General features: G+C 38.9%; 5 protein-coding genes and 1 long non-coding RNA gene across 9 annotated transcripts; 4 read left to right on the forward strand and 2 right to left on the reverse strand.

Moving 5' to 3' along the window:
• Positions 1-4,166: 4,166 nt before the first annotated feature.
• Positions 4,167-11,963, reverse strand: Girdin (protein girdin). The gene is made up of 23 exons (XM_077424123.1): positions 11,272-11,963; positions 11,051-11,139; positions 10,635-10,944; positions 10,408-10,521; positions 10,117-10,304; positions 9,868-9,949; positions 9,629-9,807; positions 9,404-9,530; positions 9,192-9,315; positions 8,784-9,118; positions 8,417-8,698; positions 8,246-8,352; positions 7,953-8,144; positions 7,702-7,849; positions 7,444-7,626; positions 7,062-7,349; positions 6,753-6,953; positions 6,520-6,665; positions 6,309-6,401; positions 6,145-6,208; positions 5,969-6,077; positions 5,787-5,887; positions 4,167-5,705 (listed from the first exon to the last, which is right to left on the reverse strand). The coding sequence occupies exons 1-23, from the start codon at positions 11,320-11,322 to the stop codon at positions 5,445-5,447; spliced, it is 3,774 nt and encodes a 1,257-aa protein (XP_077280249.1). The 5' UTR covers positions 11,323-11,963; the 3' UTR covers positions 4,167-5,444.
• A 170-nt stretch (positions 11,964-12,133) lies between these two features.
• Positions 12,134-13,269, forward strand: LOC143907397 (baculoviral IAP repeat-containing protein 5-like). Its single transcript, XM_077424174.1, has 4 exons — positions 12,134-12,347; positions 12,581-12,781; positions 12,866-12,986; positions 13,086-13,269. The coding sequence occupies exons 1-4, from the start codon at positions 12,328-12,330 to the stop codon at positions 13,194-13,196; spliced, it is 453 nt and encodes a 150-aa protein (XP_077280300.1). The 5' UTR covers positions 12,134-12,327; the 3' UTR covers positions 13,197-13,269.
• An 805-nt stretch (positions 13,270-14,074) lies between these two features.
• LOC143907395 (baculoviral IAP repeat-containing protein 5-like) lies at positions 14,075-15,309 on the forward strand. Its single transcript, XM_077424172.1, has 4 exons — positions 14,075-14,328; positions 14,490-14,690; positions 14,798-14,921; positions 15,040-15,309. The coding sequence occupies exons 1-4, from the start codon at positions 14,309-14,311 to the stop codon at positions 15,169-15,171; spliced, it is 477 nt and encodes a 158-aa protein (XP_077280298.1). The 5' UTR covers positions 14,075-14,308; the 3' UTR covers positions 15,172-15,309.
• Positions 14,125-15,101, reverse strand: LOC143907399 (uncharacterized). The gene is made up of 2 exons (XR_013259843.1): positions 14,942-15,101; positions 14,125-14,159 (listed from the first exon to the last, which is right to left on the reverse strand). It is a non-coding gene; the product is annotated as an uncharacterized LOC143907399 (long non-coding RNA).
• Positions 15,310-15,630: 321 nt separating the features above from the next.
• Positions 15,631-17,117, forward strand: LOC143907391 (exosome complex component MTR3). Its single transcript, XM_077424166.1, has 4 exons — positions 15,631-15,837; positions 16,176-16,429; positions 16,572-16,718; positions 16,796-17,117. The coding sequence occupies exons 1-4, from the start codon at positions 15,690-15,692 to the stop codon at positions 17,093-17,095; spliced, it is 849 nt and encodes a 282-aa protein (XP_077280292.1). The 5' UTR covers positions 15,631-15,689; the 3' UTR covers positions 17,096-17,117.
• Positions 17,118-17,229: 112 nt separating this feature from the next.
• Positions 17,230-25,896, forward strand: LOC143907372 (putative ATP-dependent RNA helicase DHX57). Of its 4 annotated transcripts, none has more exons than XM_077424122.1 (10): positions 17,230-19,017; positions 19,324-19,635; positions 19,738-22,118; positions 22,195-22,511; positions 22,589-23,084; positions 23,421-23,797; positions 23,870-23,988; positions 24,096-24,415; positions 24,496-25,080; positions 25,178-25,896. In XM_077424122.1, the coding sequence occupies exons 2-10, from the start codon at positions 19,584-19,586 to the stop codon at positions 25,319-25,321; spliced, it is 4,791 nt and encodes a 1,596-aa protein (XP_077280248.1). In that variant the 5' UTR covers positions 17,230-19,017; positions 19,324-19,583; the 3' UTR covers positions 25,322-25,896. The 4 variants fall into 4 exon arrangements, with proteins under 4 accessions (XP_077280248.1, XP_077280247.1, XP_077280245.1 ...); XM_077424121.1 differs by having other exon boundaries at positions 17,230-18,819; positions 18,910-19,017; positions 19,324-22,118; XM_077424119.1 differs by having other exon boundaries at positions 19,324-22,118.
• The last annotated feature ends 248 nt before the right edge of the window (positions 25,897-26,144 follow it).

The following is a 26,144-nucleotide window of genomic DNA, read 5'->3' on the forward strand; positions in this document are numbered from 1 at the left end:
TAGCTTCTCTCTCTCTCTCTTTCTCTCTCTCAACGTACATACGAACATTCGTTCCGTTCGTCAGTATAAATATGGCTCGCCGTACGAGGGTACGGCGGATAGATTTAAAAATTAACGTACGACATATACGTTACGGAATCGAGGAGCGGGATGCGATCTCTCCCGCGCGACGGATAATCAGCATCGTTGCTCCGGAGCGGCTCGTACCCCGGCGCATCCGGCGGGGGGGTTAAAATCCGCTGCTGCTAGGGCACGCCGCCGAACCCATGGCACGGACCCGAGCCATCGTCAGCCACGTGAGAGGCGTGGCCTCGCGGATCGGCCGGAGGTCGCATTCCGTGTGGGCTCCGGCACGCGGGGGTCCAGAAGAGAATGATGCGAAAACCCGTGATGTCCCCCCCTTCCCGCCATTCGTCCCCAACCGCTCGTCTTACCGGTGTCGTCGTGGTGTAGGTACGCAAGCTCCTCCCTGGCCCTCGCCGTGGTCGTCGTAAAAACGCGCCCCTGCCTCACGCCGCCCCTGCCGCCGAGGCTGAAGAGGGACGGAGGGGCGGAGAGGAGGGTACGGCACGACGGGGAGGGCGCGCCGTAAAAACCCATTTTCCCTCGTGTCCCCCTCTCCCTTCCCCCCCTCAACCGCTGCACCGCGCAACCCCTGATGTGGATGCGCGACCTCCTTACCCCGCTGTCTGCGGCCCCGAGGAACCGACATTTTTGCAGGGTGGTACCCGAAACCCACCCGGCATATGCGGTACCCTGGCGAAGTATGTATGTACACGTCCTACCCCCACAGCCTTCCGCCCCACCCCTCCGCTCGATCCTTGGCGCGCACGTTTTGGCATTTGGACGTTAAAGGGTGGGCCCAGGAGGAAAACCGCGATGGCACATGCTCACCTAGGGGTGATCGTGTCTTCGGGGGGGTAACGCGGCCAGATTTACGATCTCGGAATTAAAATATAGAAGAATAAAGGGATCTCATCATTAATGTATTTCGAAAAATTAATTTTTCATATGTTTCAAAAAACATGTGACGGTGACAATGTAAAACGATACCCCCTTTACCGAATTTATACCAAAATAGTTTCCGGGCGCGTAATATCATATGACGTAATAACACGCAGCGTGATGACATTTGATCGCGCAACGACCGAGAACGTATATTTCTCGAAATCTCACATCCCGGAATCTCGGTTTTTCTCCGAAACTCTCTCTCTCTCTCTTCGCTCAACCCTTTCCTTTCGCCACCCCTTCGTCGCTTCTCGCGCGGACTGCTCTTTTTCCTCCTTCGCCGACATCGCTACGATTCTTTTTGCCGCCCCCCTCCAACGATCGCCAGACCGCCGCCAACCCTCGTGTACCCTCCCGCCGCTCTTATTTTTGCCCCCTTCCTCCCCCTGTCCCCGTTCCGTCGCCCCACTCCCGCGGCCTTTCTCCGGACCGGTAGGAAAAGCGCGAGAGACTTTTATTTTCGCACGTAGAAAAAGCAAGGCGGAAAGGGAGGTTTTGCCGGCAGACCGTTACTGCGAGGCGGACGTTTTTTGCGACAGCTCCCGTAATCCGTGAAAGGGTGAGAGAGCGCCGGGAGAAGCCAAAGGCGCCGCGCCGCGCCGCGCGACGCGACGCTCGCTCGCTCGCTTCATCCGTCCGTCCGCTCGCTCGCTCGCTCGCTCGCTCGCTCAATCGCGATTTGCATAGAACGATCCGGACGCTCTGGCTCCGGTGAGACCAGCGAGATCGCTTTACGTCGCGCGATTGCACGAGCGAGTCATAAGGCGGATGCGCCGGTTAATTGTTAGATAATTCGATTTCTTCGCTGTACGGGATACAGTCCATTATTGGTACTGGGAAGAAAGATTTTACGTTAAAATCGTCAATCCCATTAACGATTTCGCGTAAGGGAGAAGTGCGTTCGAGGGGATCGAATTACCTTTCTTTCTTAATCAAGGAATGTAAAAAAAGAATTTAACCGCGTCGCCCGCTCTGCGTCTGCGTAACAAAATTATACGAGCTCAGTTTTTTATTCTTATTCATCTTATTATGTTAGGTTGTATCTTGTTTTCCTCTTTTTCTCGAATGTTTACATCGCACTGTCCCTCGTATGTGAGTGCCCACAGTGTCAATTTGCTAAACCCAAATAACTTTGCGGATCGGTCATCCCCACGAGAAAACATAATTTTATACAAAATCTCGTGTACGAAGATATCGTTTTGCCAGTATATAGCGCGCTATATTCTTGGACCGGATTTTCTGGATATTGATCTCTACGATCTTAATTATTTGCTACAAACGTCGAAAGACGTTCACTCGTCTCGAAAAGGTCAGGGCGCGAGATTGGTTCCGCGACTTCCGGTTTCAATAAATGCAATAAAACTCAGGATAATCTCAATATAAAAATTAATGTTTCAATATAGCACGCGATATCTCATTGCTTTCGAGTTTCGTCATCTCTCTTTAAAAAATGTCCATTTTTGCGATATCTTATTTGGAAAAGGAATAGCTAGGTCTTTGGAGCTACGCGTGGATTTTAGGATCTTAATATCTCCGTTCGCGCGAGAAAAAGAGGTTTAACGGAACGTGCGCTTAACGAAGTAGCACGGTTCCTTGGCTGGAAATATGCAAATTTACAAGAACGAGAGAGGGAGAGGGAGAGAGGGGCCTGAGAAACACTTGGGAAAGGGGTCGCGCGATGGACAATTTTTTGACCAGAGCGTATACTAATGTCAACCGTAGAAAAACCGACAGAAAAACGAAGGGATAGGCAACCGGCGAACATTACTATGCGTGAGATTTTCGTTCGAGATGCCGTAGTATATCGCAGCAGCTGCTTTATTTCTCGTGGAAATTACGCGAGGATCAGGGGGGTCGATTGTCTGTTTTGAAACGAGGTAAAAATTACAAAAATGAGAAAATTCATTAGAGTATCTACAATTTCATTTTTCGAAATCTAGTAAATCTATTCACTTTTGTAATTTTCACCTCGTTTCGAGAGACACAAAATCGACCTCCAGAACCTCATTTCAAGATTCGAAAACTTTCTCAAATATAATTTTAAGAAGAAAGAAAAAATACAAAACTCACACGAGTCATGATGCATCAATTACCGTTTATAATTTGCTTTTTGGAATTTGAGAAATCATTAATGAAATATACGAGATTCACAACTACGGTTTTTACTGTCGAATCATGTAGTACCTGCGACTGATCGAGAAATGTAATATAGAATCGAAAGTATCTGAGAAAAACTACTGTTATATATATATTTTTAGTTTTCTTGGGAAAAAAACGGAGTTTTGGAAGATAATGAACTTATAAATAATTTTAGAAACATGACTATTGCGTAGAAAATAAAAAAACTGCTCCAATATATACACAGGTGTTTGTACCTTTAGCCGATATTATGTGTTTACACTATGTTACAATAATGAAGTAAGATTTAAAAAAATGAGATTGTACGTTGTAACATTATTCACATAAAGGATATTAAACATTTTTTTATATATATAAAAATGTGTTTTTAATTAGCATAATTTTATTAGCTTTGAAATAGTTCTTCAAATATTTCACAACTCAAAAAAGCAAATTACTTTGCTGTGTACCCATTTTGAGAACCTTTCCGTTCCATTAATATTCCTAATTGCATCAGTTACAAGATACAAATGCTGCGAAGTTGTTTCTAGAATGTAAGAGGAATTTCACAATCTTATGCCGCTTGCAATTTACAAACAACTGAAACTCAGATTTCAACGTCACAAAATAAATCGATGTCCGCGTTACATAAGTGTCGAAAATTTATATCTCGTTAATAATTAGCAATTAATAATAGCAGCAATAATATTAATAATAGTAACAAAATGGTATCACATTATCGTATCAGATATGCCATTTGTGTGACGATTGGTTTCGCAAATTTGATAAACAAGTGGTTCTTTAACAAAACGGTAAAGCATGGATAAACGATATATACATATAGTACGGCGGCGCCCATATTTTTGACGGCTGTCAAAACATAATTCAAAAGAGTTGCATAAAATATACTGTAATTATGAGAAATAATTATTTCTACAAATTACTTGAAGATCTTTTTTTACGTTTTTAATGTTTTAACTTACCGTTATTTATTAAAGATAAATTACGAGCCCAAGCGGGAATATTGGTATCACTTTAAGTATTGTACTTCTTTTTATTTAATATGCAATGATGTAACGGATTTGCAATTACAAATTGTATCACGCACCGATCGCGATGATCGTATTTCGTTTTGCGGGAAGACAACCATTTAGAAGGCAGTGCTTGGGAATAGCAAGAACATGATAAGACATTATTTAATACTGAATTCTTAAGTACTCGATTATGTTCCTGTGCGAAATCTCTGCTTGACAAAACTTTTAAAACGCAGAAAACATATAAACACTATATCTATATATACTTAACACATACACAATCGTTATAAAAGTATAAGTTATCAAAATGTAAAAAATAGCCTATTAGCTTACATCGATGCGATAAGTCGAGCGATAAAGAGGTAATCGGTGTAACTGCAAAAGCAAATGCATGCTTATGCCATTATTATCGGCATAAACTCTTGTCACCATAGTGTATCTTGTCTCTATATTAGTCTTAACGTCTAAGAGAAAAGTGAACAGTTATATCTTACATTCTGAAGAATATAAACATAAGAATTCTACCTACGCGTCAACAGTAGGTACGTGGCATTGAACAACTGTGAACAATAACGTAACAGAAAACTTCGACGAGTATGGAATACACGTAAATATGTAAAAAAACCGGTTAAACGTTAAATAAAATCAAGCACACTATAATTAATTGCTTCAATCTGATTATCTCATGTTTTCGTAATTATTCACGGAGGTCCGTTAATAAATTAGTTACAAATCATATCCATCCAGTCTCTTCTACTCGCGAATAGAATGAAATTTATTATCAAAATCTTATCTGCGAAAAGATTTGGATTAAAAGTACATGAGATAAAAAAACACATCACACGATAGATTTTCAAATCGAGTCGACGATAAAAATATTTTTCGACTGATCTTAACACAAACAGCTTTTTAGGAACTCGTAGGCGCTCTATTCTTAAGGCTACTTTGTAATTTCGGGAGCGATGCGTCGACAATTATGGTAGTTCGCTTACTAAAGCTACAAAATATAAATCTTTAGTATATATAATACTTTCTGTGACGGTTTTGCGATTCTTTTTGAACAAGTATACGCTCGTATTGCGTTAGCTTTCGTACGTTATAAAATTACAAAATAGTGCGGTTAATGTACTAACAAGGGAAAAATGCATCGAAATCGGCAGAGGAAGCCTTGCTTTCTAGAAAGCATATGTAAACTAGTGAGAATATACATATATAAAAACACGTTCTTTTTCTCTCTCTTCTTGTTTTCGGACATATTAATGGAAGCATCAGGGATGTGGAAGATTATACACAACCATACTCGTACCATATCGGACTGCCAGTCTTTGGCTCTTTCTCAGCGGGAGGTTCTGCGAGTGCTTCATCTTGCGCTGCATCCTTTGGCATCGGACTGCCAATGTTCTTCGACTCGTTTATGACTGCCGATACTTTATTGTAGATCAAAAAGGGACGTGACTCGACTTGCGCTTCCGGTTTCGTTTCCATCGGCGCGGCGTGCACGTTGTCTCCTTGTTCCTGGAAGGATTCGCTCAGCAACTTGTCTGCCTGTGTTTCAAAGATTTCCTTGATAAACATTGCATTCTTGTGACAGATTATTATTTTTGTTATTATATAATTATTTCTTACAGGTAAAGAAGCGGACGATGGTGGGGAATCATCGGTATAGTACACCGTTCTTCTGGTTCCAGCGTGTCCAAGCGCGTCCGATCCAAAAACTCTGCTCGGTCCTGGAAAAAAAGTAGTAGCTACATTGCTGATATTGTCATAATCAATGAATTAAACATCTCTTATTCTAAGAAATCATTTACCGGGTAAACGATAGTCGTCGGTGCTCGCATCTGAATCGTTTCCGCCTGTGTCCGACTCGTATGTTTTACTGTCTGACTGCTTGGAATCTTCGGCCCATGAACGTCGATTCTACAATAGATAAGCAAGTTTTACTATGAAGTAAACATAGTATATTTTATTATATATAATTATTTACCTTATTGAGAAGTTCCGACCCGGCTTTTCTGACTCTGCGAACTAAACTGGCCCCAAAACCTTTCCTGTATTAAAAACATACATGTGTAAGTTTCGATAAGAAGCAAGTTGTATTATTTTAAAGAAAAAATGAATCATAAAATTATGATTTTCTGGTAAACGTACTTCTTGGTAGTGCAACTGTTCAATTTTCTGTAGTGCTCCATAATCTTGTCTTCCAACTTTTCTTTTTGTCTGTACAAATGATTAACTTTATCCCTGTAACGCATACGTTAATAAAATGAGTTGCCGAATAAAAACTGAATTAATATAATTAATGCATTAAAAGACTCGAAATATAATGTTATAAAAAAATAATGAGCTGTCATATACTAACGCGAATAATTTCTCTTCCATGTGATAATGCTCCTTGTCTTGAAGCGAATGTGTTAAAAGTTCGTGGTATTGTGTAAATAATAAACTTATATGTTCCATTAAAGAACGTCTGTCATTGTCCAACCCAGAGTTCATTTCCAGCAGCCTCTTTAAAAAAAAAAAGAAATAACATGCATTCTAGTTTTTCTCATAATCAATAAATTGTAATATATTGTTATAAAATCATATACATACATCGCATCGTTCATGAAGGCTATTGACCTCTAACTTCAGATCCGAGCATTGTTCGTCTTTGACACTGAGTTCGCCCTGCATTTCAGTCTGCTTTAAGCTGAGGCGGTTCATCTCAATTTTATTCTTTCTATAATCATCCTGCAAATTTCTATACTCTGCTTTCAATCTTTCACTCGCAGTATATAGGTTTCTAAAGTCATCCTAGAATATTTGCAGCGTAATTAAAATCTAAATTTTAAATTATCGATAAAACGAGATTTATATACAATATATCCAGATATTTCAGTCATATTTCTTACAAATAGATACCTTCAACTTGGAATGTTCTCCTCGCAAATTATTTAAGCTTTTCGTGTTATTAATCAGGGCTTCCCGTTCAGATTGCAGTGTTTCACTTCTCGCCTCTAATCTCTCACGGGTCTCGCGCAACGTTCTATTTTCATTCTTCACGTCTCTTAAATTCGATTTAAGAGAGTCCCGTTCACGACGCAGATTCTCATACTCGTTGTTCAATTGTTCATGCAAGGATTGTAAGGTGTTTTGATCGTGAATTAGCGCGGAATATACGTTCTGCTGTGTGCTACGTTCTTTCAAGAGCTATATGTGCATACATAATGGTTAAGTATATAGAAATTTTAAGATAGAGCATAATAAAAGAAACAAAATAAAAATTACATAAAAACACAAATACCTCTTCTTTTTCCGCAACAAGTTGCGAATTGGCCAATTGCAATGCGGTATGCTGCGCGGTTAACGAATTGCTTTGCGACTGTAACGTTGTTATGTGAACCTGGAGTTTCGCATTCTCGGACAATAGATGCTCCACTGCCGTTTCAGACATAGATGCCTTTATTCGCAAATGTTTCAATTCTCTCTAAAAAAAAAGTTGGAGAATAAAATATAATATATAAAGTGCAAACAATAATGGAAATCTTTTAAATGTAAATACCTTTAAAGGTTCTATCACGATCTCTAAGGTCTTATTAACATCGCTTTCCTTGTCGGTGCAAGCTGTGGATTCGGATGTCGTTTCTTCACTGCTTTTCGATACGAAGGATTTTTTAATAAGATTGATCACTTCTGGTATTTGAGCAATTCTACAACAATTAAATTTATATACATAATTACAAACTAGCACAAAAGCAAATTTATTTCCGCATTAATTTCTCTGTTATCCATACATAATGGTTATCCACATACCTTTCCAATATAGTTTCCACAGGTTGGGACAACAATATATTATCGCTAAGTCCGAGTTTCTCCAAAACCGTGTACAGCTGTTGATTACTTAGCTTTTCTGCGACGAGATTAGATTGAAGTATCTCTAAAGTTTCTCTATCAATCGCAGCTCGTGAGTCGAGCTCTTTGCTGGACCGCTCAATTTCTTGCAATCTAGAAAAAAAAACATTTTTGATATTTTGATAAAGACCATATTCAAAGTTATTAAAAATAATTAATTTATTATACAAACAATAGGATTTCTTCAAACACACCTCGATATCTGCGTAACACAATCTTGCAACTCTTGCTCAAGCTGTACTACTTTCCTCTCCAAAACTTCAATTGTATTTGTTGCTTTATCTAAGGCTACATCTTTCTCCTAAAAATCACGCAAGATTGTTTACGTCTATATTAAGTATTCATAATATGCGATTAATATTCACCTCAATTGTTTCTCTATATTTGTGAACATCACGTTGTGCGACATCTTTCTCTTTCTCTGTCGCCGTTAGTCTTGCTTCGAGATCGAGGCACTTGGAGTTAATATCGTTGATATTGTTTTCGATGAGCTTCAATTCCTCAACCTTTTGATTTGTCGTTTCCAGAGTGCGTTCTAAATCATCGGCACGTCGTTGCACGCTCTCTAATAATAGCTGAACACGTTGTTTCTCTTTCACCGCCGTATCATAATTTTTTTCCAGTTCCATCATTTTTACATGGTGAGTCTAAATATGGCACGAAACAAAGATTAGATAAACACATCAATATTGAAATAAAGTATTCAGAAAAGCATAATTTGATCTAACATACTTGGACTTCTTGTTGCTGCTTCTCGAAAGAGGTTCGTTGATTTTTAAGAGTATTCTGAAGTTTCTTGTTTTCTTCTAATGCCTGCTTGCAGACTAATTCCAAGTCGGTATTTTGTTGCGCGAGTCTTTCTTTATTATCGCTCAATGATTCAATCTTCAAGGAGAGTTTCTTTTTCTCCTTCTCCAGTTCCAAAACGCGAGAGGAATTTTCATGGAATGAACTCTCTTTCAGTGAATCGATTAAAGTATTTAAACGGCGATTTTCCAGCTCTAATTTTAATGCTCGTGTCTGAGCGTTGCTCGTTAATTGTTCGGACAGTCTGTTATCATTGTGCACTAAGAACATTAATTTAATGTCATTTAGTTGTCTTAAATAATTTTACTAATATTTTTTTTAACGTAAGATTACCTGGTTCTTCGGAGTCACTAGAGCCAGCTAATGCAGCCTCGCTAGCAGCAGCTTTCGTTAATTGATGCAGTTGTGTATTTTCCTCAACGAGCTCTTGATATTTTTCTTTGTCAGCAGCACGTTCCTGTAAATTATTTTTAATTTCCTATTTACATCTTATTACGGATACTATCAGTTTCGCGTTGATACTATAAAATTCCTGAAATTCTTACCAATGCCACATCGTTAAGCAACTGCTTATACTTAATAATTTCAGATTCGAGCTCCAATACTTTGTCCGCTCTGTTTCTTGACGAGCTTAATTGTTCTTCAAGCATTTCTCTGGTCTCCATTAAAACTCTTAAATGTATATATAACAATTAGTAAATGTATAATAATTACTTTACTCATTGTACTGTTAAAATATTACAGAACATATAACGTTAAAAGTATATTACCTATTATCCTCACGTAACTCTTCTATCCGAGTCTTATAAAATTCGATGTCCGTAAGTTTTTCTCTATAACGTGTGACCTCTATTTCTAAACGGTCTGCTCTGTCCGCTCTTTCAATCACAGCATCCAATTCATCTCTGTATGATTTAGCAGTACGAGCTTCGTGCATCAACTCTTGATTCTAAAATTATAAACTTTATGTACTCCACACTACAAACATGCAAATTACTCGACGTATTACCTCTTGCCTTAGTTTTACAAGCAATGTTTTATTATGCTCTAGTTCTTCCTTACATTCGAGTAGAGCTTCCGTTTTTTCTTCCCTGTAAAAATTATACACATGAAAATTTATAACAATTCTTCACAAAAAATAAATATTTAAAAATATAAAATAAATTTTCTCAGTTTTAACCGTTCTCAAAAAAATTATTTTATACATGAAAGTAGTAGTATCTATAAGAGAAAGTTGGATTTTTCAGAAAATACGTACAATTCCTGGCGCTGTTTCCGAACCTTAGACTTCCAGTCAGCCAATTCAACCGCGTAATGATGATTGTCTTCTCTTTCCGTTTTAGCGACAGGATGAGACTGCTGCGCTTTACTTATATCTTCAGATTCTGCACTGATAGACGAATCGTTTCGTTCAACGCTATCGTCCAGCACTGTGTCCCTCCACTTCTGCTTTCACAAAATGTAATATTATAATAATTGTAATATCAAACTGCGCATACCCTTTCAAATGTACAAACAAAACAATTATCCAATTAGGAGACTGGCGTACCTCCCGATATAAATCCAATTCTTGGATCCATTTTTTTATTTGGACAAACAGGTAACCCATATTTGCATTCTCCATAGCATCTTGCGTAACAACTATGTCTCGGTGATCCGTAACCTGGATACATACATATTTATACATAAATTTCACTAATATCATTTTTTCAGCTATGTTAATATAATTTACTTCTGTGGTATCTATCTTTATTAGTAATTACTTTCAGCGAATACCTGCTTAATGCACTCCACTATCGCGAGCTGAATGTCGACGTGCAGAGTCTTTATCTCGGTAATAAACTTCTCCTTATTCGGACACTGGACAGCACATCCGAGAAGCAACAACAGCAACAACTTCATATCCGCTATGTACAATTCTGGCTCCTTTCCCAAATTCGTAACGTCGGGCAATTTTAAAATCACGTGATCTAACTCCTCTTCGTAGAATTGTTTTATGTTCTGTATCACGGTCCTCAAGTTTTTCGTACGGATAACGGGATTGTTGTTGGACGGCACCACTTCATCGTGCAGCGGTTCTGGATTGCTACAAGTAACGAAAGCAAATATTAACATTACACATTAACATCTCAATGTTCCACGATCGCAAACCGATAACTCAACATCTCCTCTCGTACACTTAAAGGACTCACATCTGCAGGAAGACACTGTGCAACAAGACACCGTCCACCAAGTCCTCGTAGTTCGCCAATACATTGGGATCTTCCAAACAGCTAGCAAACTGAAGGCAAACCAAAGAACATTCTTGATCAAAATCTCACCCAATCGAGTCGATACACGCTTCAATGATCTCGTCACACATCCTCGTGCATCGACAAGGAAACATTCGAGAGTCTCAGTCGAGAAGACTCACCCAGGTGACCAGCGGCCCCGCCAAGAAATCGTCAATCTCCGAGGAGGCCATTTTCGTGGGACTCGACGCGGGACGAGCGTGTACGCGGTTATCATCTGTCTGTCGACGTTGACGTTTACCTTTCCCACGACGGGGCACCGCGAGGGGGGAATCGGTGCCGTCGGAGGCTGCCCCGCGGTCGCGCGACTCCAAGCCCACGCCCCCCCCTCCCCCGAGAGCCTACGGCCTACGGTGGGAAACCTCCTCGGAGGCGAACCTCTCGAATCGCTCGCGAGGACCCCCGCGCGTTCAAATCGCCGCACGATCACGTCGGCGTCGGCGGATCGTCGGCGCCCACGGCGTCGCGACGCACGTCATTCGCGCGGGAGGAAAACGCGTTCCGTCCCGTCAACGGTTTCAACCGAAGCCGAAACCTGCCTCGCTACCGGACGTGCGGCCGGTACGACGAAAATCCTCGGGCTCGGGAGCTGCTCTCACAGCTGATCGTTTTCATAACAAAAACAGCGAGAACGCGACCATGAGCGTCGCGCAGGCTCGATCGTGCGCGATTGGCGATTAGCTTAAAGTCCGTTCAGACGGACTCGCGCGCGTTGAATATCAGCGGGCTGGCGCGGCGGGCTGCGAGTCCGAAGTTGATCCGACCAATCGGACAACTTGCGTCTCAATTCACATCGCGTCAATTTTGGTCGAATAAAATTCTAATATCAATTATCAATTTTGTGAAACTAATTTGGCACAAACGTTGAAAAATAGGCTCGCAATAATCGCAACGATTTACAAAGAAAATCTTACGCTCGGAAAAATTAAAAATAATTATTTCTGTCAGCTAGCTCTGCTCTGCGCGAGGACACGTGGGGTGGGGATTGTTTCTTGTTTCTCGAAACGCCGACAGGACAGCTGCAAACGAGAGATAAGAGGAGTGACGTTTGAACGTTTCAATATTCGGTTCATTTGGTTTCGTAGCGGATGCCGCTGAACACCGTTGAATCTCGTTGAATCTCGATAAAGCGGTCCTTTTCTTTCATAATTGTCGAGAAAGTCAATCGAGCGTTCAACATGGTCTTCGTGGGGTTACCGTAAGTATTATTATTGACGAGATAAACATAGGTCAACAACAAAATCGAAACGAGACCAGAACGCTGCACGTGCAACGTATTTATTTAAAAGATTCCGATTTATCTCTCTTCAACAATGTAATTTCGAACTTCGTAATCTCGTTCTATCACGATTTACAATCGTGGACCACTTGGGGGTTTCGGGACAAGATCGCGAGAAGTTAGGGTTATTTCACCTCCCATCTTATTTTCAGGGGGACTACCGCCTACTTCTGGACGAAGAACAGAAGGGCGACGTACGGTTCCTGGCCTTTCGAGGACTCCGATAAGTGCAACGCGGAGCGCATGGCTGCCGCTGGATTTTACGTTATCGGGGACAACAAAGAGCCAGACTTGGTCGAATGTTTCATTTGTGGCAAGCAGCTGGATGGTTGGGAGCCGAACGATGATCCGTGGTAGGTCGAGCAACGACGTGATTTGTATGGACATTTATTATTGTTATTTTTGTCGACGAAGACTTTAAAATCGAGAATTTGTAGGAGCGAGCATGAGAAGCATCAGTCGGATTGTCCGTTTGTCAAATTAAACAAGCAAAATGAAATGGAATGGACGGTGAATGAATTATATGATTTATACAGAAAGTACAAGACGAAAGAATTAGTAAGTGTAATTGTACGTGCTTTAAATTATATTTGATTGTCGATACCTATTTAGTTTACGTTATACTTAATAACAGTACCACGCAAATCTATTTTGCAGAAGGACGAATTGAAAAAAAGTGTCGAGACTCTGAAAGATAAAGCGGCACAGTTAACGAACGAGCTGTTTGTACACAGATCATCGCACAAGAATAAGAAGAGCATCGGTTAATTATAGATTTTGTACGATATGTCTGCCCTATTTTGAGAACTAATTAAATATATTTTGTAATGCTTGAGAAACATATTGCGTATAAGCAATCAAATTTCACCTTTTAATTATTAATTAATTTAAGCGTTAGTTGCAAAGATATTCAACAGACAAATAGGGGACACCCCGTGTCATATATTTATATACGATAGTACTGAAAATCTATAGGATATAGGTAACGTGAAGCGAGATTTTTCACCACGTGCTGTTGTGCTTGGTTGCTACAGGTTGCTGCGAGATGGAGGGAAAAGCTCGCGCTTGCGCGTTATAGAATATTTCAGCAGCCGCTAAAATGCTCATTATATAGTCACGTACGCAATATGTTGTATTTAAAGGTATCGTCAGATCCCTCCTAGCAAAGGTAGAAACGATATTAAAAACAAAATACAAAATTTTTATTAAATAGATAAATAACAGCTTATATAGAAATAAATTTATTCGTTGCTTCCGTCAACTTATAAAAATACTAACATTTGAACATTAATATTTTAAGCATACAATAATTGTATCATTATTTAAAACTATTAACCACGTCTTCTGCTGCATAAATTATGTTACTGAATAATTTTATCAAATTGTTTAATATATAAACGTTTCTTTATTATCATATTTTCTGATAAATATTTTACATATAATAAGTTACTTTATATACCAATATAACACCACAACACGGTAGTAGTGAATAAAAAAACAACAAATTTAAAAAACTGTACATGGACCCCGAGAGAAGTGCCTCTGGCATTGCGTCTCTAAATACGAGCCTATCAGACGTGACCACGCGAATTGATGACGTAATGACACACGTGTGCAGGTGCAGGAGTCTCCGGGAAGAGATTCGTCATTTTTCCAATAAACTCCACTGACTCCAGTTGGTTTTCGCGCACGGGACGCTGAACATTACGGAACGCAATTGAACGCAGCCAGCTATGAAAGAAGAAAAATAAGAATATTTAAGCATATGAATTTTCGTTCCTCGCCGGGACGCCGTTGAATCTCGTTGAATTTGACAAGGCTGTCATTTTCTTTTATAATTGTCGTCGACAATTGTCGAGAGAATCGATCGAGCGTTCGAGATGATCATCGCAGAGATACCGTAAGTATATTTTCGGCACTCTTGAAAAAAATGCAACACACTTATTGAAAGGACCCTCCGATTCATCTTCCGCTCGTCATTTTCGAATCGCTCGCGTTCTATTTGATTCCCAATCTCGACACGATAAGCTAGATTACTTCATCACCCGCGTCTTTTCGCAGGAACACTACTTCCTACTTCTGGAAACGAAACAGAAGCGCAACGTACGGCAGCTGGCCTTTTAAGGACTCTGACAAATGCAACGCCGAACGCATGGCTGACGCTGGATTTTACGTTGTTGGAGACAGCAACGAGCCGGACTTGGTCGAATGTTTCATGTGCGGGGGACAATTCAGTGGTTGGAAACCGGACGACGATCCATGGTACGTATACGTCGCGAGTCGCGACAAAAGTAACTTGCGCGTGTAGACATATATTGTCATATATATTTTTCAGCAAAGATACACTTGAAAATTATGAAAATTTACAGGCGCAAGCATACGAAGGAGTATCCATTGATCTGTCCGTTTGTTAGATTCAACAAGCCAGACGAGAACAAATGGTCGATCAAAGAGCTATGTTCTTTGTGTAAAGAGTACGATATAAAAGTTGATGTAAGTATAATTGTACGTACTTTTAAATTGTGTTTTTTGTAAGCTCCAGTTGCGTCGATCTGTTTAGTTGATTTGTTTTACGCTCAATAACAATATGTTACGCAAAACTATTTTGCAGATGGACAATGTGAGAGAGAGTCTCGCCAAAGTGAGAGCTGACACGGAACGAATAATGCACGAGCAATCTATAGATAGGATATTAAATCAAGACAAATATAGAAAAAGACCTTATCGTATTATCAACGTGTAGATAGTTTAAATGTTACACTGGATAGTAATTGCTATCAATATTATTATAATGTAACATCCGTTCTACCGTTCTACTTTAGAAAATCTGAATGTTTAAATATATTTTTGTGATACTTTTCTTAAAAAATTTATTGTGTGCGCACAATTTTCAGTTTCTCATGTCTCTTATCCAGCTAATCCAATTATTAATTTAAGAAGCAATGACATTTAATGCACACAAATTTGCGACAATTGATGGTCACGAGCGTCGCGAGATGAAAATTTTGCCTCAAATCGATCAGTTTATAAACCTCATTATAATTAAATAAGGCACCCTGAACAGAGAGAAGCATGCTCCGAAATGTACTGAGTGCCGCAAATCTATAGTAAACGTTACGTGAACTATAGATTTTTGGTATATTTGGGAGTACATACCACCGATACCACGTGGAGCTGAGAGCCGGCATGATGTGTTTATAGGCATAGGTTATAGGTGCTGCTGTGTCAGCTGTGTGTACATACGTACAACACGAGTGCACGATGCCGATCGACCAGAAACGTATTAACGGTCCAGACGCTTCTACGCCGTATGATATATATATTCACTCCGAAGTGAAAGAAGATGAGATACAACCCGGTGCCCCGAAAAGGCACGACGGCCGTTCAAATAAGGAGCTTAGAAATATATGTAAGGTTGAGGTTATGTCACATGTAACAACAAGCTCCATTTAGAACAACTTTGATTAAAGTCTGGTCAATTTAATCGACGTTTAACTTGTCAGGAAATATCTACGGTATTTTGTCAAAGTCGACAAAATTATTTACTTTCTTTGTTCAACGGAGACAAAGATTAAAGTTGAATATGAGGAATTCGTAGTTATAGAAGTTTATTTTAGGAGATTCTCTAGCTAAATTAATCACCGATAAAGTTAACCAGAGTTTGGCCACCATTAAGCGGTCAAATTTCTTAGTTAGGTCTTATAAAAAGAAGGCGTGAAGTAAACTTTGTTGAAACTTTGTCGACAGTTGTGAAAACAGGCATAGTTAGTCAGGCAAAAGGTTCTGCGTATATCGAGATGGGCGACACCAAGGTCATCTGCTCGGTATTCGATCCTAGAGAGGTGCCGAACAAAACTGGCTACTGCGTGCAGGGGGAACTGTTTTGCGAATTCAAATTCGCACCCTTCTCTCATCGCAAACGGAAATTACATCAGCAAGACGCAGAGGAGAAGGAGTACAGCTTGATATTGCAAAGGGCTTTAGAACCAGCGGTGTGTCTGGTACGTATCTTCCAGTTTCTTTTTTTTCCAATCGAGGGTTCAAACTCAGAATAATATGCACAAAATCATTGCGAACACCGATAACTTGTGCAACGTCAAGACTGTGTCTGTAATATTGTCACGTGTCGCGCTCTTATTTCAGCAAGAGTTCCCCAATTTTCAAGTCGACGTCTACGCGACAGTCCTTGACAACGGGGGATCCGCGCTGGCCGCGGCGATAATGGCAGCTAGTCTAGCTTTGGCAAACGCTGGAGTACCGATGTTTGGTTTAGTCACCGCATCCACCGTTGTGAGTAAACGTCTGTTCCGAATTTTTATCAAGTAACGACAAAATGTATGATGATAAAATTTTGTGTCTCTCAACAGGGCATATGCGATCGGACATATCTAGTGGACCCAACGGATGCGGAAGAAACTTTTTGTTCCACAAAGGCTGTGCCAGGCACGGCGGACGATCACGGGATCATCGTGCAAGCCGTTCTTCCACAGCACGGCCAAATTTCCGAAATGTTCGTGATGGGCAGCATCGACATGGACACTATTGAACGTTCCATGGATCTTTTGAACGATACTCAAAAGGATATATGTCCCATACTAGAGCAATGTCTCGTAAAAACTGTGTTCAAAGTGTTTCGCCCAAGCGGCAAAAGAACAGATAAAAAATAAAGATAAAAATGTTTTATCCTTATTTTTTATTCTCATTTTTATCAATCCTCACTAAACTTCTGAGACTTGCACTTCTTCGAATTTCAAGTTTGAAGATTTCATATATATAACTATATATATATATATATATATATAACTCTAGCTTTGGGCAATAAGCGGGAAATGTGTTCATAGCACAGAAATTGATATAAATGTTTTGGCTGACTTAAAAATAGTAACATTAATTGATATTTATAATAACAATACATAAAAGTTATATATATATCTATATATGTAATATAAAAGTTATTTTTTGCCTGTCTATATTGCCCAGAGTTATCGATATTAGATATCTCTAGTGTAGCCCAGATCAATTTTGGATATTTTAAGTCTTCATAGATGAGTTCAGAAAAAATGTTTACGTATTTGATTAACGTTGCGCTTCTATAATCGACTTATCACACGAATAATCAATGCACGTGCTATAAAAGTAGAGAAAATTGCAAATAATTGCGCCAAAAATATAAAATTATATAAAACATTTACAATTCTAAAATTTAGCAACTACAACTCCTCCAATTTCACGAAAAATTAAAAAAAAGCGCATACACAAAGAAAATGACATTATATCCATTGTATACTTCTTTGTTTTTACGAAATTCTATTATTTCGTAAATGTAACATAATATCTATACACGTGTCTCTCCACACAATAAAATATTTAATATATTTTATATTTTAATATATTATATATAAGTTGAGTAATTTTGAATATATCTTATAATTAAATAAAGTCATTAATATTTTAGTAAGAGAGAGAAAAAATTATATATATTAAATATATAAGCTCTAAAAAAAAAAGCCCAACATTTCATCTATAAAGTACAAGCCTGTCCGGGATAGCGCGATGAGAAATGGAGAAAATGATGGAGAAGAGATTGAATAAATTCTCTCATTTATATATATATTTATAACGTTTTTGACCGAGCCGAGTTAAATGACGTCATATATCGAACAATAACATCGATTTGCCGGAATGACGTCCGCGGTCCAATCGAAAACACGTGCTACCTGAGTGTGACAACTACCCGAGTTGAGAAAAGCCTTTGTAACGCCGGAAGTTCAGACGGAAAAAGGTCCATAACTTTGTCTACACGTGTGGATTGGGAAAAAAAAAAAACGTATTGATTATATAAATAAATTTATTCCACATTGAACAGAAACGGTAATAATAATAATATTTATTTTGCCCGTGCCGAGACGCCCTTGCAAAGAAGTCGCGAAGCGTCCTTGACAACTTATCGATTAGTTATTGATTGGTCACGATTAATTGTCCGCCGAGTCTTCGATTCGTGTGAACGTGCTCGCATTTTTGATCGATTCCGTATCCGCTTGTGAACAAATGTGCTTGGTGTAACAATATTATTCATTTAAATAAAAAAAAAGGAACAATCCACAGTGATCTGTGAGTCGTACTACATCATATTACAAAAGAACGAAAGAGATGATGCTGAGTTGTATAAACAAGCTCGCGCATTACCGACTGTAATCTGTATTGATAGAGTGAAGGGACATTAGGCGTTCTACGTTATATTGTTTCGAAATTTTAAGGATATTTGAAGAAACGAGAGGATATAAACGTTCTGTTCGAACACGATAAATTTCGGTAATATACAACAAGCGACTCCTTTTTCCTTAGAAGAGGAGGATGTTATACAAATGATGCAAACACGTTACACAAATACGTAAGATAAATCTATGTATATATTTAAAACTTTTTATCATAAGAATATTAAATTAATGACTTTTTAATATGCATATATACATAATAATAGAGAAACATCTGGAGATGAAGATAAAAATGCCAACTGTTATCAACGTTTTATAAATTTCGAACATTAGTTAAACGAGCTGCGAATATCGGAAAAACGGAGAAGCAACAGGTACAATAATTTTGTTTATACTTATGAACATACTATATATATATATGAGTGGGTGAGATCATTTGGCTAAGTAATAAATAGTTGTGTATATAGGGTGTGCAATTTTAAATAATCACCCCTACAATTTTTATTTTCTTCTAAAATTAAAAAAAATGAAAATTTGGGGAATAATCGTTAAAAATAGGACACCCTGTATAACAAACAAAATATATATTAATCATAATATTATAATTATTTTGATAATAACATTTAATATTGATTGACAAAAAGTAGTAAAAAATATTAATCTTTCTATTTTGATTGTAGAATGTAAATATCCATATAAAATAAACCACCATATATTTACTTTCGTAAAAACAAAAGCCTTTTTTCACATGTCCAATGTATAAGAATAGTAAAAAAATTATACGATCATGCGTTAGAATACTCTGTTAAAGGCACTCCGTCAATATATTTAATGACTTTACTATTGAAAAATGGACATGCTATACGAGTTTACTTGGAAGCATATATAAGGGAACCACTTTTGAAGCCATCTGAGTCACTGTTTATAAGGAGAAGAGAGGATGGAGAATAAAAAAGACAAAGATATGAGAGAATTTGAGATTATAGTGAAAGGTACGACGGAACGAGAGAAAGAGCGTTTGGTTAAGCCAACATATGCGAGAGAGGGAGAAGAGAATATGAGTGCTCTTTACATACACGAACCACTGTTTGCAGGGGAACGAGAGAATAGAGAAGAGAGTTTGATTAATCATCACCTACTTGAGCTATCGTATTCAGAGGCACGAGAGAACAGAGAAGAGAGTATGGCAAATTCTTACGCACACGAACCACTGTATGCAAGGGGACAACAGGAAAAAGCAAACAATCTTCATGAGTTTGATAGCATCAAGAGAACTAATACTTTGGAACATAATACTGAAAAAAATGATTCGATGACTTATTATCACGTGAATATACCAAGAGAATCAGAAAAGCAAGAAACAAATATGATCAATCTTCACGTACTTGAGCCATTATATGAGGGGAGATTAGAAAAAAGTGAAGAATATATGGTCAATTATGATGTGCTTGAGCCATTATATGCATGGGAACCAGAAAATACAGGAGATAATATATTCTATTCTCAAGCAGTTGGACCACTGTACGCAGGAGTCAAGCTAGAAGAAAGTACGATCTATCCTTACGCGCTTAAGTCGTCGTATGCAGAGCAACCAGAAAATACAGAACATAATATATTCTATTCTCAAGCAGTTGGACCACTGTACGCAGAAGGACCAGAAAAGCGAGAAGAAAATATGGCCAATTCTGATGTACTTGAGCCATTATATGCAGAGCAACCAGAAAATACAGGAGATAATATATTCTATTCTCAAGCAGTTGGACCACTGTACGCAGAAGGACCAGAAAGGCGAGAAGAAAATATGGTCAATTCTGATGTACTTGAGCCATTACATGCAGAGCAACCAGAAAATACAGGATATAATATATTCCATTCTCAAGCAGTTGGACCACTGTGCGCAGGAGTCAAGCTAGAAGAAAGTACGATCTATCCTTACGCGCTTAAGTCGTCGTATGCAGAGCAACCAGAAAATACAGGATATAATATATTCCATTCTCAAGCAGTTGGACCACTGTGCGCAGGAGTCAAGCTAGAAGAAAGTACGATCTATCCTTACGCGCTTAAGTCGTCGTATGCAGAGCAACCAGAAAACACAGAAGATAATATATTCTATTCTCAAGCAGTTGGACCACGGTACGCAGAAAGACCAGAAAAGCGAGAAGAAAATATGGTCAATTCTGATGTACTTGAGCTATTATATGCAGAGCAACCAGAAAATAGAAGGAATATATTCAATCCTCAAGCAGTTGAGTTAATGTATGTTGGAACACCAGAAAAGCGAGAAGAAAGTATAGTCTATCCTTACATACCTATGCCATTATATGCAGGGGTACCAGGTGTGATTGATCTGAATATAATCAATTGTTTCGTACTTGTGCCAGTGTGTGCAGGGAGGCAAGAAAGGCGAGAAGAAAGTATTGTCTATTCTAATGTACCTATACCATCATATTTAGGGGGACCAGTGGTCTATCCTAACGCACCTATGTCATTATATGCAGGGGAACCAGATGTGAATATAATCAATTGTTTCGTACTTGTGCCAGTGTATGCAGGGAGGCAAGAAAACCGAGAAGACAGTATTGTCTATTCTAATGTACCTATACCATCATATCCAGGGGGACTGGAAAAGCAAGAAGGAAGTGCGGTCAATCATTACGTACTTGAGCCATCGTATCGTGCAGAGGAACCAGAGAAGAGAGGAGAGAATATATTCAATCCTCAAGCAGTTGAGCCACTGTATCCAGGAGGACCAGAAAAGCGAGAAGAAAGTATGGTCTATTCCGGATTTGTGCCATCGTACACAATGGGACCAGAGAAGAGAGGAGGAAATATGTTCAATTCTAACGTATCTATACCATCATATCCAGGGGGACCGGAAGAGCGAGGAGAAAGTGCGATCAATCATTACGTACTTGAGCCATCGTATCGTGCAGAAGAACCAGAGAAGAGAGGAGAGAATATATTCAATCCTCAAGCAGTTGAGCCACTGTATCCAGGAGGACTAGAAAAGCGAGAAGAAAGTATGGTCTATTCCGGATTTGTGCCATCGTACACAATGGGACCAGAGAAGAGAGGAGGAAATATGTTCAAATCTAACGTCCCTGAGCCAACGTGTGCAGGGGGACTAGAAAAAAGAGAAGAGAATGTGATCAATCCTTATACAATTAACCCGCTGCATGTAGGCGGAGCAGAAGAGCGAGAAGAAAATATGATCGATTGGTTACCCCTTTCCAATGACGTGACCAAACTCAACCATAGCATCAAGAAATATTATAATACCTTACATATTAATGAAGAAAACCATTTGATAAAAAAAGGATTTATGGATAAACAAAAAGACCCTACATATAAAAAGATGCAAGAAGTACGAAAAAAACTTCCTGTATGGTCTCGAAAGAACGAAATTTTGGAAGCTATACATAAGAATCAAGTTGTTATCATTTCTGGTGAAACTGGATGTGGTAAAAGCACTCAGGTAGGTCGCACTATTTCTTGATTAATTGTGTATAGATGTGACAGGATGAAATATAATCTCCATAAAAATATTACAGATACCACAGTTTGTTTTGGATGATTGGATTATTAACAGTAGAATACAGAATGGAGATAATCCGCATATTAATATAATATGCACTCAACCTCGTAAGATAATTACTACAGTACTCGCGGAAAGAGTAGCAGCTGAGAGAACCGAAAAAATAGGTGATACAGTTGGATATCACGTACGCCTAAAAAAAAAATTGTCGAGTAGGACGCGAGTGACGTTTTGCACCATAGGGATACTCTTGCAGAAATTAACGGGGGATCTTAATTTAACGGATGTAACTCACGTTATAATCGATGAAGTGCACGAAAGAAGTGCTGAAAGGTAAAATAAGATAAAACTTTATTTCTACTTTTGAGATCTTTCCCAGCACATGTTAATTCTTATTCTTTTTCTACCAGTGATTTTCTACTAATGCTTCTCAAGGATTTGTTACCGAAAAGGCCGTCGTTGAAAATAATACTGATGAGCGCGACGATCAATGCCGAGGTGTTTTCCTCGTATTTCGAACATGCGCTAGTCTTAAATATTCCAGGAACTTTCTTCTCAGTGAAGCAGATCTTTCTCGAGGACGCGCTCGAAGAAACGGGATACATTCTCGACGTAGATTCTAAATATATTTGCAGGCACAAGAAGAACGGAAAGGTGCTTTTTAAGAGGCATACCGATTTGAATATTAAAATCAAAGGCACCGTCGATTGTATTGCTGAGAAATCTACTAAGGACAAGGACTTGACGATGACGCAACTTATTAATAGATATCCTAATCGTTCCAAACAAACGTATAAAAATTTGTACCTTATGAATTACGATAAAATTAATTACGATCTAATAGAACATATTTTGGAGTGGATTATTACCGGAGAACATAACTATCCCAAAAAGGGTTCTATTTTAGTAAGTGTATTCATTTTCCGATTCTGCATCTATTTGTTCGTATATTCTATATATATGTTCGTATGTCTATATTTTTTTTCTGGCGTAGCAGTTGCCTATAAAGTGTGAGCAAAGTGTGTTTCCGTACGAGATATAAAAAGGGAACTCTCGTGCGGAGAAACTTCGTCTTTCGGAAGAGACGTTAAACCGTTGGTCCGCACATTAGTAACTGCTATGTATATATCACCCTATAAGTGATTACTGCAATGGTCCTCCAAGGTGAGGGGCCAAGCTTCGGGAGGCCGTGGCTCGACCTCGAGTTGCATCGATGATGATATATATGACTATATATTTCAGATATTCTTACCAGGCTTGTATGAAATAATTACATTGATGGAGCAGTTGGAGGGCAACTTTATTCTATCAAGGAATGAAATCATGATTTTTCCGTTACATTCGAGCCTTTCGATCGAGGAACAGAGCCGCGTATTTCAGAAAACCGAAGGCGTTTGTAAAATTGTGATCGGTACAAATCTGGCCGAAACGTCTATCACTATAGACGATTGCGTTTTCGTGATCGATTCGGGAAGGATGAAGAAATCCAGATTTAATTCGGACAAAAACGTGGAGTGTTTGGAGACCTGCTGGGTGACGCAAGCGAATGTCGTGCAGAGGAAAGGCCGCGCGGGTCGAGTAACGCCCGGAGTATGCATTCATTTATACACCTCGCATAGGTACGTACCAAAACTCTAGTTGAATAAAGTATAATGTATTAATATACGTGCAAAATGCATCTACTTTTGTAGATACGAACATTTCGCTGCACGTCCGGTACCAGAAATACTAAGAGTTTCTTTGGAATCGCTACTCCTACATATCGCGCTTATGCACGGAGGGAGGAAAGTAGATATGTACGCGATAATGCGTAAGAAAACTTCACCTTTATACACGTCTTGCATACGTCCCGTTGTCTCTTTCGAACGTAATAATATATAATATAATTTACGTTCCTTCTCAAATCTTCTTCAACAGAGAGAATGCTGGATTCACCGTCGCACCACCAGGTTACGGGCACGATAAAACGTTTGCAGAATGTCGACGCGTTCGATTCGGAATGCAAGTTAACGCCCCTCGGTCATCTTTTAGCCAAGTTACCCGTAGACGTAGGAATTGGAAAGTTGATATTGTGCGGCGCGATCTTCTGTTGCTTGGACTCCGCGCTTACCATCGCCGCGTGCATGTCGCACAGGAGCCCGTTTAGCGTGTCGCTTGAGTCGAAAGAAAGAGTCGATCCCAAGATGAAATTCTTCAAGGAGAACTCCGACCACCTGACCATTCTTCAGGCTTACAGGGTAAGATTTGTAAAGTAATTTCTGATAATTAATCTAACAACAATGTCCGATTTTTTATAATGAAGCTTTTATTTCCATAGGAATGGCAAAATATTACGTATGAGGAAGGTAAAAAGGCCGGCACAAAGTTTGCCAAAGAAAATTTTTTGTCCGTACATACGCTGTACACCTTAGTGGGCCTAAAGTATCAATTTTTGGAGCTGCTGGTATCGAACGGTTTCGTGCATATCGATTTAACGAGGAGGCAGCCTAACGTCGACAATATTTTCATAATTACCGGAAAGGAACTGAATAAAAACAATTCGAACGACAAGCTGTTGCAGGGTCTTATCTGCGCGGCTTTGTATCCCAACATCGCAAAGCTCAAAGAGGATCAAACTAATGCAAACTTCGACCCGCGGAATACCGTGTTCGAGACGCAAGGCGGTGATATTGTCAAAATCCATCCGTCGTCCGTGAATTTTCATGCCAAATCCTTCTCGAGTCCGTTTCTGGCGTACCAGCGGGAGCTCAAGACCAGCCAAGTTTTCATCTTGGAGGTGTCCATGATCCCAGTTTTGGCTGTAATACTATTCTATGGTCTCCCGAATTTCCAAAACTCACCCGATGGAAATTTTATTATTTCTCTGAATCATAACTGGCTTACATTTACAATGGATGCGGAGGTAAGATTAAAGTTACAAATATATATCTTCATATGAATGATTCTGACGTAACATTTTTTAACCGTACAAATATCGTATATTTGTTATGGTCTTGTAGGTAGGAAACTATTTGGCATTTATGAGAGAGAACTTGGCGAGATTGTTAACGGCCAAGATGAGAAATCCTCTGTTGAACTTCACAAAAGGTGAAAAAAACAAAAAAATTATAGATAGAATCGTACGTGCGGTTACAAATTGGTAGGCGAATATTAAAGCCTCCGTCATCCCATGTATTATACCTTGATTTCATAAAGGGGATTGAACATTATGATGAGTAAAGAGACAATGAGGTAAAAGGATAATCAGTTTTGGGAACTAGTTGTGTACGGTTGATGACTGGATAGCCCAAAATCCTTATGAAAATAGTTCTCTGACGTACGTTCACGTCTACTTTCGAATCTTTATAGTCATTTACAGCGAATTCGAGCGCTTTGCACTAGTGCATACTGAATGCGCACAAACGCATATTCTTAATCAATTGTTATATTTACAGCGCATCTTAAATATTTCTTAGCCTGTAAAATTATTTGTACAGCATCCATATAGATATTACAGATTGTTTTATTAGCTAAAAAATTTTTAAATGTGTATTTAAGCGACTTTAAATTTATATCAATAGATTATAAACAAGCCTTAGTGCGCACTCAGCGTGCGCTAGTGCAAGCGCCCGTATTCGCTATTAGAATTCGACCATTAGAAGCAGCGCATATCTTTCTGCGCCACAATCGCTAACTAATTATTACATTTAAGGGGAAAGAGTAGAAAAATGTAGAATAAATGTAGAATAAATAAAGAATAACTTTTTTATATATGTATTTGTATATATTGTGCCTTATTTGTTATAATTTTTATTGTCTTTTTAATATGAGAATAAAGTTCCATAACCCTTCAAGGGGCGCGTGAAAATTTAAAACGTAGAAGGGGTACGTGGATGTAAATTACACTCCACATTATTTATGCTGTAAGTAACAAACCAATTAATATTTTTTTGTTTTTTGTTTAATATTATTCATTGTTGCGCGCAC

This window comes from Temnothorax americanus, unplaced genomic scaffold, assembly GCF_048541705.1.
Source record: "Temnothorax americanus isolate GAGA-0224 unplaced genomic scaffold, ASM4854170v1 Scaffold8, whole genome shotgun sequence".
Lineage (NCBI taxonomy): Eukaryota > Metazoa > Arthropoda > Insecta > Hymenoptera > Formicidae > Temnothorax > Temnothorax americanus.

Coding starts and splice junctions, on each gene's coding strand:
- LOC143907395 (XM_077424172.1), top strand. CDS start 14,309: ATGATCATCGCAGAGATACC. Junction 14,329..14,489: donor ATGATCATCGCAGAGATACC/GTAAGTATATTT, acceptor GTCTTTTCGCAG/GAACACTACTTCCTACTTCT. Junction 14,691..14,797: donor AAACCGGACGACGATCCATG/GTACGTATACGT, acceptor GAAAATTTACAG/GCGCAAGCATACGAAGGAGT.
- LOC143907391 (XM_077424166.1), top strand. CDS start 15,690: ATGCCGATCGACCAGAAACGTATTAACGGTCCAGACGCTTCTACGCCG. Junction 16,430..16,571: donor TAGAACCAGCGGTGTGTCTG/GTACGTATCTTC, acceptor CTCTTATTTCAG/CAAGAGTTCCCCAATTTTCA. Junction 16,719..16,795: donor TAGTCACCGCATCCACCGTT/GTGAGTAAACGT, acceptor GTCTCTCAACAG/GGCATATGCGATCGGACATA.
- Girdin (XM_077424123.1), bottom strand. CDS start 11,322: ATGGCCTCCTCGGAGATTGACGATTTCTTGGCGGGGCCGCTGGTCACC. Junction 6,402..6,519: donor ATGGAAGAGAAATTATTCGC/GTTAGTATATGA, acceptor TATGCGTTACAG/GGATAAAGTTAATCATTTGT. Junction 6,078..6,144: donor GGTCGGAACTTCTCAATAAG/GTAAATAATTAT, acceptor TATCTATTGTAG/AATCGACGTTCATGGGCCGA.
- LOC143907397 (XM_077424174.1), top strand. CDS start 12,328: ATGGTCTTCGTGGGGTTACC. Junction 12,348..12,580: donor ATGGTCTTCGTGGGGTTACC/GTAAGTATTATT, acceptor TCTTATTTTCAG/GGGGACTACCGCCTACTTCT. Junction 12,782..12,865: donor GAGCCGAACGATGATCCGTG/GTAGGTCGAGCA, acceptor GAGAATTTGTAG/GAGCGAGCATGAGAAGCATC.
- LOC143907372 (XM_077424119.1), top strand. CDS start 19,584: ATGGAGAATAAAAAAGACAAAGATATGAGAGAATTTGAGATTATAGTG. Junction 23,989..24,095: donor AGATATGTACGCGATAATGC/GTAAGAAAACTT, acceptor CTTCTTCAACAG/AGAGAATGCTGGATTCACCG. Junction 25,081..25,177: donor CATTTACAATGGATGCGGAG/GTAAGATTAAAG, acceptor ATGGTCTTGTAG/GTAGGAAACTATTTGGCATT.